Consider the following 12,306-nt stretch of genomic DNA (forward strand, 5'->3'; position numbering starts at 1 on the left):
TGCTTGTAACCTAACCAAACAAAGTTCTATTCACTTATCATTCCTGTGAATGCTGACCTACTTAGGCTACTGATCCAGCAATGCCTTGAGTTTAAAATTTCTAATTTGTATTCAAATCTCTCACTCCTTCCTATTTCTGTGACCTTTTTCAACCTGACAGTACTCTGAACACTTTGTGTTCCTCGAACACTGGCCTCATTTACACCCCTCAATCCTAAGCCTTACCATTGGTGGCCATGATTACAGCTGTCAATACATTAAGTTGTGAAATTGCCTCTCTAAATTACTTCACATCTCACTATCTCTCACTATGCAAATCCTCCCTCAAACCTAGCTCTTTAACTAAGCTTTTGGCTACCATTGTTAATATATTTTTCTTTGGCTTAGTGTGAATTTTTGTAAGTGCCACTGCCCTCGGATATTTACCTACATTAAAGGTGGTATGTCAGTAAAGGTTTTTGCTGTTGAACAAGAACATCAGCTGGAACTTTGCAGTTCAGCCCCAAGAGGCTAAATGCTTTCTTCTCTCACATAGCTACTAACAGTATGACACAAGTGTAAATGTAAAGATATTAAGGAATAAATAAAGAGCAACTTTAGTTAGGACAGTGTACCTATTTGTGTGCAGAAAGCTGTAAAGCTATATAAGTAGTGAAATAATTAGTCATTAAAAACACATACATGGTGAAGATTGTCCTGATCACGTTTACTTACACATGCAAAAACAGAATACATCTGAAAATAGACTAAGCATAAAAGATTACATTAGATGTTATTGAGAAAGAAAGCCACCTTTGGTACAAATGTAACAAAAATGCATAGTTTGCCGCAGGTGATTGAAAATAAGTGATGTATTTTTGTGATTACTGAAGTCAACAATGTACAATATGCTTCAAATGAACATTCAGCAGTAACAGTCTGACTTAGCTAAGATGAGTAGCTGAAGCCAGTTTACTGTTTCATCCACATTCTGTTACAGAAAAGTGCATTTTGCTCTGCATGTAAAGTTCAAGAAATTTCATTCATTCTACTTTCAAGGATTTACAACAGTTTAGTAGGTTGTTTTCTCCAACTTTACACACACAGGAAAATATATCTAACTGTCAGATGTTTGAATACCATAAAAGTAATGGCAAACACATGCTGTTCTTCAATCCAAGTCACAGTTTTTTGAAACATGGAGAAACTGCAGTTCATAGTTTGGCATGACATGCATTGATTCAAGAACTGTTTAATTCAGATTCCTGTGGAATAAGACTTCTTATGCCTTGGCACTGGAAATAATCACTGCTTAACACAGCTTTCAGATTGTGTGTACATTTGTTTTCACTCATCTCAGGTGAATTCTGATTGCTCCTTCAGCTGGTTATTTCAAGATTTAATCAATATTCACTAACGTCATATATAATTTTTCACTTTAAACATGTATAGTACAGTTAATCTGTTCTGTAGTCAGATCCTGGGATAAGACACTAATAAGGGTTTAAAAATTGATAATACATATTTCACAAAAAGGTGTTGTCTTCAGTGGTATATTAGCATGAAGTTATTGTTTATCATTTGTTTTAGTTTGTTTTTACCATTGACTTTCATGTGGTTACAATTGAACACGTAAGAAATTAAAGTTGGTCAACACAAGAAGTAGAGTCAAGCTAAATAAAACCGTTGAACTAGAATTATAACACATCCAAGACAAACAAATTAGCATTTGAGTGCACACAATAATACCTCTTCCAAATGTGACTTTAAGTTGAATTTACAGAACCCTTGTGTCTACCCTGTTGATCTGACCTGGTTACTGCGAGTTCTCAGATTGCTGTGACAAATGACGTTACTCATTTTGTGCCTCCTCCTTGGTAGCTTTACTCTCTCGCTTTTCTGATCGTTTAGTGCGCTTCTTCTTCTTTCGAGTGGAAGAAGCAGAATGCTGCCCATCCTGCTTGGCAACTTGGTCCTGTTTGCTGGATAGCATAACTGGAGTGCCTCCCATGTAGATGTTAGACTGATACTCATCAGGTTCCAAGTTTTCAAGATGCTGAGATCCAAACCTGGGCGCCCAGGTAGGTATGCCATCTTCCAGATCTGGAGATGCTTTAATGTAGTCCACATCTGCAAAACAAATGATACAAAAGCACAATTACCATTGCTGATAAGAGTGGATTAACATATCTAGGAGGAATATGAACATATTTTTCTGCATTTTCAGATAGCTTCAGAAGGACAACATATCGGACTAACAATTTCCCAAAATGCTATAAATTACCTTTGGTATTGTTCATGGTTAGTTGTGTAATATTTTACTGACTATTTATTGATCATATTAGGGTTGAAAGGCATAAACTTGGAAAATGCTTGATCAGTTGACTTAACAATGTCTGGAATTGTACCATCCCTTTGCTGGCAGACTGGGAGGTGAGAAGGAAGGCAAAATAGCACAAAAAGGTTTCAATGACCTGTCCAAAGTCTTTCTGCAGCCAAACCGTTTTTCCAGAGACAGGCCATGTTGGCGGATTGGTCCTCTGCCAGGAAACCAACTGAATCACTTCACTGGCCCAAAGGATCAGTTCCCACTATCATGGGCTTAGTGCCACTTTAGCAGGTAAGCCCATTCAAAAGTATGTTGGCAGCAGGGAAGAAGCTGTTCTTGAGTTGGTTGGTACTTGTCTTCAGACTTTTGTCTTTTTCCCGACGGAAGAAAATGGAAAAGAGCATGTCTGGGCTGCATGAGGTCCTTGATTATGCTGGCCGCTTTTTCAAGCCAGGGGGAAGTGTAGACAGAGTCAATGGGTGGGAGGCTGGTTTGCATGATTGTCTGGGCTTTGTTCATGACTCTTTGCATTCCTTTGCAGTGTTGGACAGAACAGGAGCCATACCAACCTGTGTTACAACCAGAAAGAATGCTTCCTATGGTGCATCTAATTGGTGAGAGTCGTAGCGGACATTCAAATTTCCTTAGCCTTGATGAGGCTGCTGAGTTGCCTGCCCTCTCATTAGATGGGGATGGTGGGCCCTCTGATGACAACTTAATTGTTCACCACTGGCAATATGCCGCAATGGTTCCCATCATTTGCCAAAGCTTTTGGCACCTGGTCTGTTACCATCTTCACAAAAAAGCCCAATTTCTCTATCAGTATAATAACTAAATCACAATTTCTTGATCTTCTTCATACCATTCAATGAAGACAATAGCAATCTTTATTTTTTTTATTCAAAGAAAAGTCCTGGAAAACATGTTTTGTGAGCAAAAAGTAATATCAACATTGTATTCATATAACAGCTGCCATCAGTGGTGGTGGAGGCAAACTCAATAGGGTCTTTTAAGAGACTCCTGGATGAGTACATGGGACTTAATAGGATGGAGGGTTATAGGTTGGCCTAAAAGGTAGGGATATGTTCGGCACAACTTGTGGGGCCGAAGGGCCTGTTTTGTGCTGTAGTTTTCTATGTTTCTATGTAACACCCTTAACGTAGGAAAATGTCACAAGATGCTTCACATGAGCAGTCAACCAAACTTTTGACAGCGAATCACATAAGGAGATAGGGGTGTACATAACTAAATGCTCAGTCAAGGAACTAATTTTTAAGAAAGAGAGGCAAAGAGGTTTAAGGGAACAATTCCAGAACTTGGGGCCTTGGGGTGATTAAAATTGAGGATGTTCAAAATGCCAGAATTGGAGGAGTGCAAGTATCTCAAAGAATTATAGGGCTGGAGCAGATCATAGATTTAGTGTAGACCAACAATTTACCAACAGTGGAGGTGTTGAGAGTGGTATGGTAGAGTTGGATATCATTGGTGTACATATCTTAGGTGGTGCTGCATTTTTGATAGTGTCATCAAGGGGAAGTATATCGATGAGAAATGGTGCGGGATGGAGGGGGCAAGAATAGATCTTTGAGGGACACAATTGGTAACAGTGTGGAAGTGGGAGGAGAAACCATTTCTGGCTATGACTGAATAAATAAGAATACAACCAGGTGAATCCAGACCCACCCAACTGGATGATGGTGGATAGGAGTTGGAGGATGATAATATGGCCAACTGTGTCAAAGGCTGCAGATAAGTCAGGTGGGACAAGGAGAAATAATTTACACTGTCACAATATTTTTATTCTTCATGTGATGTGGGCAACACTGCCAAGGCTAACATTTATCACCCACCACTAATCACGCTTGAACTGAATGGCTTGCTCAGCCATTTAAGCAAGCAGTTGTGAGTTGCAGTTGGTCTGGAATCACTTGTGGTCTAAACCAAGTAAGGATAGCAGATTTCCTTCCCTCAAAAACATGAATTAACTAGATTGGTTTTTACAATGATCAATGATATTTTCATAGTTAACATCACTGAGATTAGCTTCCAATTCCAGACATTTAACTGAATTTCCATTTCCCCAGGTGCCACAGTAGGACCCCCAGAGCATTATCCTGGCCTCTGGATTACTAGTCTAATGATATTCCCACTATGCCACTTCCTCCCCTGTAAGCTGTCATTTGTAATTCCAAAATGAGCCGGGGGGGGGTGCTGCTGGTGGAAACTGGATTTTACGGATACAAACACTGAGTTCTGGGCAAGATCAGTATGGAATTGGGAGATGACAGTCTGTTCAAGGAGTTTGGAGAAAAAACAATGTTGAAGGTAGATAGCATGGTAGTTATCAAGAATGGATCATTTTAACTTTCTGATTTAATTGCCTTTTTCGAGCAAAATTTAGCATAAGTTAACATCAGTTTACACATATATATGCATAAATTAGTCACACAAAGCAACAAAACACTCAAGTTAATATGATGCACTTTTGTTTTCCTACATATCAATTCTAAAGATGCAACTGATTTTAGCAATACTTTCTTCACTATGATTGTTAATTATACAAGACTGGAAGAAGGCAACTCTGCTCATGTCACTTGTTCTCGTAAACTCTTCACTTATTAATCTAAGCCATTTAATACCATTTTAGATTTCCATTTTTACATTCTCATGACTTAACTTAAGCAATCTTGACATAATCAAGACTTTGGCCTAAGGCAACATTCATTACTTCTTTTGCTGATTTAAAAATGTGTCATCTATAGAAAATTCACTTCAGACAGTGCTTCTGGACAAATTTATCAATTGTACAAAATTTAAATTTGAATAGGAAAGAAAGGAATTGCATTGACATAGCATATGTCATGTCTTCATAATGTCCCACAGAATCTTCGTGACCAATTAATTATTTTTGCTTCACTGGCAAATCAATTAACTAATTTGTGCACAGAACAGTTCCACAAACACCAATGGGATAAACGACCAGAGAAATTGCTTTGGCTCTTTGAGGACCACATTGTAGCAAGGATGCTAGGCAGTGTGGCTCCTGTTTAAATAGTGTCCTTCTCCACCAGCAAGTGGGGCCTGAGCTCTGACTAAGGGTCATCCAGACTCAAAATGTTAGCTCTGTTCTATCTGTATAGATGCTATCAGACCTGTTGAGATTTTGCAGCATTTTCTGTCTTTGTTTCTGAATTTACTATAGTTGGGTGGAAGAGCAAGGAAAGAGGGAAAGATGGGATAGAATGGAGGCTAAGAAATAAGAGAGAAAAAGGAAAAACTACAGAGAAAGGGGAAAGGGAAGAATGTGAATAATGGGCGGCATGGTGGCGCAGTGGTTAGCGCTGCTGCCTCACAGTGCCAGGGACTCAGGTTCGATTCCCGGCTTGGGTCACTGTCTGTGTGGAGTTTGCACGTTCTCCCTGTGTCTGTGTGGGTTTCCTCCGGGTGCTCCACTTTCCTCCCACAGTCTGAAAGACGTGCTGGTTAGGTGCATTGACCCGAACAGGCGCTGGAGGGTGGCGATTAGGGGAATTTCATAGTAACTTCATTGCAGTGTAAATATAAGCCTTACTTGTGACTAATAAATAAATTTTAAGTAGGGGGGGCAAAGAAAATGTGGCAGAGCAGAGGATGATGGATTTTTTAATTTATTCATTCATAGGATGGGGTGTTGCTGGTTACAGCAGCATTTATTGCCCATCCCCAATTGCCCTCAAGATGTGATAGTGTGTTGCTTTCATGAACCAGTGCAGTCCAAGTGCTGTAGGTACACCAACAGTGCTGTAAGAAAGGGAGATCCAGGATATTGACCCAGTGACAGCGAAGGAATGGTGATTTCGAGGGAACATGCCACTGGAGCAGTGTGAAACTCGTGGGAATAAAAATTAACATTAATCAGCTGTAAGATTCAGACCAAAAACATGCCAGCACCCATTGGCAGGAAACACTCAGACTGGAATGTTACCTCCATTCATGGCGGTGGGATTTTCCCACCACTGCAGTGAACAGAGATTTGGCTGGGCACCAAATCTCCGACCTCGCTGCAGCGGGAGCATGGCATGAACGGCCAGTAGGATCACGCAAATGTCTTTTGTGCTAGAACCAATATTGTGTCATTGCCTGGTACTTGTCTGGCATGAACGTTAATTGTCACTTATCAGCCCAAGCCTAAATTTGTCCAGGTCTTACTGCACATGGACATCGACTGCCTTAGTGTCTGAACAGTCATGAATGGTGCTGAGAATTGTGCAATCATCATTGACCATCCGCATTTCTAACTTTATGATTGAGGGAAGGTCATTGATGAAATAGCTGGGCTGAGAGAACTGCCATGAGGAGCTCCTCTATTGGTGTTCCAAGGCCTAGATCATTGACCTCCAACAACCAAAATAATTTTCCTTTGTGCTAGGCATGATGTCAACCAGTGGAGAGTGTTCCTCCTGTTTTGCATTGACTTCAGTTTTGCTAGGATTCCTTGATGCCACATTCAGTTAAATGCTGCCTTGATGTCATAGGCAGTCACTTCCATCTTACATTTTGAACCCAGTTCTATTGACCAAGGTTATGATGAGGTCAGGAGCTGAGTAGCTTTGGCATGACCCAAATGGTGTGTCAGTGAGCTGGTTATTACTAAGTAAGTGTCGTTTGATAGCACTGTCGATGCCCCCTTCCATCATTGATGATTGAGAGTAATCTGATGGGATGACACTGGACTGGGTTGCATTTGTCTTGCTTTTTGTGGATAACATGATGTTTGCTAAAAAAAACTTCAATAGCTGCACAGTGACACTTTAGTTTCGCAAAGTTGCTCTAATCATCTGCCAAAACATTGGCAGTAGATCAATGAAAGCCACCAGGAAACAATGCAAACTATGTGCTGGCAAATTCACAATGGATCTTTGCTAGAAACGCTGTAGAAATCCAATCCCTCAGTGACACTTTCATGTTGACATGCTAATAAATGTTTTGGCATTGACAGGGTGTACAAATTTTCAATTCATTTAGAAAGCAAAATTATGAACTATTCAGAACAGTTAACATATGGCAGATAGATATGGTGAATCTTGGGGCAAAATCTTACCAAAACTGACAGAGGGGACGATCTTACCAGCTCATCAGGCTGGTCAGTTGGCTTGGCCGAGCCGGTAAGATCGTGGAGAGCTTGACACCGGATTTTTTGCCTCTCGCAATATTGCTGGCACTGTTAAGCCAGCGTAACCAGCCTGACACCCAGGAAGGGTGCAAGGCTGATTTAAATATTCATATGTTAATTTTAATATTATTAGTGAGCCCAGGATGCAATCGTCTGGGCTCATTTGCCTTAACTGCCTTGGAGGTGGAGGTCCTCACTGGCAATGATCGCTATGGTCCCCACCAACTGGGACCTGACGTGATGGCCTTGCTGGTGGGACTGGACACCATTAAGGCCCCGCCAGGTGGACGGGGAAGGGCCGTGTAGTGTCCATGGGGCAGAACCAGCCTGGCACCCTGGCACCGCCCAGCAGGCATGCCTGTGGAGTGTGAGAATTGCAGTGGCAGGACTCAAAATTGCCTCTTTGGTCTTTTGATTGAACAAACAATATGAGAATGATAGAACAACTAAAATGGCTGTTTGGTCACTACATAACTTTTCTGTTAAATTTTCACTATGGTAGCTGAGCAATGCTAAACTAGATCAATGTCCCTCTCACTCTACCTCCTTCTACATTCCCAATCCAAGCCAGCTGTACAGCATCTATTCGGACAGCATGATAGAGACTAGGACATACTAGGCAAACAATAGTAATTTTAAAAACACTTCATACTACCATTTAGTAAAGGATGTTGGTACTTCAAACTTCTACTCCTGTTGCTGGCAAGTGTATTGAAACATTATCAATTAATTCCAGTATCTGTATCTCCCTATTCTCATCATCTCTAGAAGTCTCGATGAATTAACACTTAGAATCATGGAATCCCTGCAGTGCAGAAGGAGACCATTTGGCCCATCAGGTCTGTGCCAATTCTCTGACAGAGTGTCTTACAAGGCCCTCTCCCTGCCCTATCCCTGTAACCCCTTCTGATGCTTCACTGAATAGCTACTTTTTATACTAAAATTTCCACAATTAATGCCACCCACCCTTTGTCAGTGGTGGTTGGCAGAATAGAATCACAAATGAGACACTGTCTGTTTTCGCCTTACAACAACATGCCCACATTTAAAGCAGTGATCACAATGGCACATTACTGTGTAGGACAAGAATGACCCTCAACACATTGTGGTCTGTCTGCTTCAGTGATGCATCACATAGTGTATTTGCCCATGAACATTGAGAATGTTTAATCAGGATACCATTAGATATTGATTTTGATTTGATTTTGATTTATTATTGTCACATGTATTAACATACAGTGAAAAGTATTGTTTCTTGCGCGCTATATAGACAAAACATACCGTTGATAGAGAAGGAAACGAGAGAGTGCAGAATGTAATGCTACAGTCATAGCTAGGGTGTAGAGAAAGATCAACTTCATGCAAGGTAAGTCCATTCAAAAGTCTGATAGCAGCAGGGAAGAAGCTGTTCTTGAGTCGGTTGGTACATGACCTCAGTCTTTTTTATCTTTTTCCCGAAGGAAGAAGGTGGAGGAGAGGACGTCTGGGGTGTGTGGGATTCTTAATTATGCTGGCTGCTTTGCCGAGGCACTGGGAATGTAGACAGAGTCAATGGATGGGAGGCTGGGTTGCATGATGGATTGACCTACATTAGCAATCTTTTGTAGTCTCTTGCAGTCTTGGGCAGAGCAGGAGCCATACCAAGCTATGATACAACCGGAAATAATGCTTTCTATGGTGCATCTGTAAAAGTTGGTGAGAGTCGTAGCTGACATGCCAAATTTCCTTCGTCCTCAGAGAAAGTAGAGGCATTGGTAGAGGCGTTAGGAAAGTAGAGGCATTAGGAAAATGAATAGGGAAGGCAATGACATAGTGGTATTATCGCTAGAGTAGCAATTCATTGATCCCAGGGTAATGCTCTGTGTACCCAGATTCAAATCCCACCATGGCAGATGGTGAACTTGGAATTCAATAAAAATCGGGAATTAAATTCTAATGATGACTGTGACTGGCAACCATTGCCAATTTCATAAAAACCCAACTGGTTCACTAATGTCCTTTCGGGAAGGAAATGACTCCAGATCCACAACAACGCGGTTGTCTCTTAATTGCCCTCAGGGATGGGCAATAAATGCTGGCTCAGCCAGCGACACCCACATTCCATTAATGAATATTTTAAAAGTTTTTAAAAACCAATATAATCAAAGTGTCACAATAATTTGAAACACCACCCATGGCTTTTTCTTATAACTAATTTTGTGTGCCAGCATAAAGATGTTATTTTCACTTTTTTTTTAATTTTAAAGGAAATTTGGAGCAAAATGTTAGATGTAGACACCAGTCATGTTACCAGAGCAGAGGGTGGAACTCTCCCCCTTTCATGTCAGCTTTTTTCTTGATGCATTTTGAGGGCCAGAGCCCATGCAGTTGGCAATCTGCCTGACTCAAACTGGAATTCATTGGCTGCAAGTCATTCACAGTTCAGGTGATCTGAAAAGTGATGGAGTCACGAGGCAACTAAATCCCCAGGAGGATGTAAAGGTGGAGGTGACTTTCACCAAGTTTCTCTGTTCTTATGAATTGATTTGTTTATGAAAGGCTGTGCATTTACTGGCAACTGTGATCCTTGAGTATCTTGCCCAAGCACAATGAATGAGAGTTAAGACATCATTCAACTATGAGATGCAGCCTGTTGGAGCTGGAAGCAGATTCCATCCCCAGCCAAAATGCACAGATGTGCATTCTAGTTTTAAGCAGAACACAGTATAGGATTAGAAGTGTATCACAGAGCCTTTCCTTCGTACAGAAGATCAAGGTGTAATTGACAGCTGCGCCAAACAGATTATTGGCATCCCATTTTACATTTCAATACATATTCTTTCCCATTCAAAGTGGGCTTGCTTCAGAGTAAGCTGCTGGTTTACTGTCACCAGTTTTGCATCACGACTGAAGATCAATTTCAGTCCCTTTGAAATTATTTCATTGACCATACTAACATCGCAGTTCGCTCAGCAGACATGAAGAATAGCACCATAAACTTCTGAACTCCATGGCTAGGCTTTATACACTTATTCTCCTGCATTTATCAACTGTGCCATTGGGGGAGTCTTCTAATTTCCATTTTAGCAATTGCTACTTAATAGAGGAACTACCGCTGCCAATACATATTGATATATATATTTTTTTAAATTCATTCGTTTCCCCTGTAGCATTTTCAAAGTCGACACATTTGTGTTTCTGTATTCATGAAATTTTTAATTTTATGCAGCCTGGTTCTTCAGTGAACAAAGGGATAATTATTTTGATACTATTTTATTTGACAAATGGAAAACAAAATAAATTAATTCCGTTTGATGGAAATGTGTTGGCAGTAACCTCAAGATGTAAAAGATTGGCTCCAGGCACAACGTGCTCATAAATTTGAAATTGGTCAGTCGAGAAATATATTAATTAGCTTCAGAACAAATTGTAGTGATGGAACAATGAGCTCTGAATGCTTTACATAAATTATACAGGAAAAAAAGTGAATGTTAGAATGGATTTACATCTACACCCTTTTCCTGGTAGTTCATTTTTAACAAATGCAACACCACTGTCAACCTAATAACTGCACAGCCTAGATTTTGGTCACTCGCTACTAGATTTATGGTGATAAATGTCCTTCCAAGTCTCCAGTATGGCAGTGAACAAACATGTGTTCATTATGAACAAGAAAAGCACTGACCGACATATTGACAAGGGTGAAAAAATTTGGTATACGGTGCACATACCATAAACAGCCATTAACTCTTTTTTAAAAAAATGCAAGTAATGGATCCAACACCTGAGGACCCCATGCAAGGTCAGCTTGCCAGACAGGCATACACCTGATCATCCTTGCACACCAATCGCTAGATCAGCCATTGCTGGCTCTGACACCATCTTGGCCATTGCTTCCTGTCCCTGGACAGCCATTGAAAACTCTCATTCAATTAATTCTCTGTGCTTTTATTGTTAGTTGTTGGGACCAGTATCCTGGATAATTGTGTAAGTAGGGCTGTGGGTTGGGTTTTAATTAAAGGCAATGAGGAGAAATTTCAGGTGAAGGGAGATTTATAAATCCAAAGCGAATGATTGGGGCATCAGAACAGTACAGCAATGTGGGTAAAGGCAAAGCAGAATGTGACAGGAAAGTACAGAGAGTTTAACAAAAATTGCAAATCAGTGAATTAGGTGATTGCAGAAATTGGAAGTAAAGCAATGAAATTAAAGGTTCTTTATCTGAATATATTAAACATCTGCAAATAAGATGGGTGAACTGTTTTAACAAATAGGGATAAGATCTTATCATCATTATAGAACCTTGGTCATAAGGTGATCAAAGTTTGGAAATACATATTCCAGGGTATACGATATTTTGGAAAGATAGATAAAATAGCAAAGAAGGAGGGTAGCCTTTATAGTAAAAGATAACATAAGGACATTAGTGAGAAAGGATCTGGCCTCAGAAAGTCATGAAGGAAAATCAGCATGGATGGAAATTAGGAATATCAAGAATCAGAAAACACTCTGGTTTAGGGGGTTTAAATAGCCCGTAAAAATGTAGTTATAACACTCGACAGAGTATGAAACAAGAAATTACTGGAGCTTGTGGCAAAGGGAATATGATAATTCTGGGGACTCTAATCTTCATTTAGACTTGGACAATCAAATTGACAAGAGTGGCCGAAATGATAAGTTTTTATAATATTTATATGACAGTTTCATGGAGCAATATGTTGTGGAACTGACTAGGGACACAGCATTTGTGTCATGAAGAAGGGTTAATTAGTAATGTCAAATTAAAACATATACTGGGAAGTAGTGATCATAATACCATTAGATTAGATATTAAATTTGAGAGTGACATACCCCGATCACAAACAAT

The 12,306-nt window shown here is 40.1% G+C and overlaps 1 protein-coding gene across 2 annotated transcripts in view; it reads right to left on the reverse strand.

The window, feature by feature from the left end:
- Positions 1 to 680: 680 nt before the first annotated feature.
- LOC144505631 (protocadherin gamma-A6-like) overlaps positions 681 to 12,306 on the reverse strand; it is a 260,158-nt gene continuing 248,532 nt past the window's right edge. For both annotated transcript variants that reach the window (XM_078231746.1, XM_078231747.1), the window contains exon 4: positions 681 to 2,109. In XM_078231746.1, coding sequence (XP_078087872.1) covers positions 1,832 to 2,109 — 278 coding nt within the window. In that variant the 3' untranslated portion in view covers positions 681 to 1,831. The remainder of the gene's footprint in view (positions 2,110 to 12,306) is intronic.

The sequence above is a fragment of the Mustelus asterias genome, chromosome 16 (assembly GCF_964213995.1).
Source record: "Mustelus asterias chromosome 16, sMusAst1.hap1.1, whole genome shotgun sequence".
Taxonomy (NCBI): domain Eukaryota; kingdom Metazoa; phylum Chordata; class Chondrichthyes; order Carcharhiniformes; family Triakidae; genus Mustelus; species Mustelus asterias.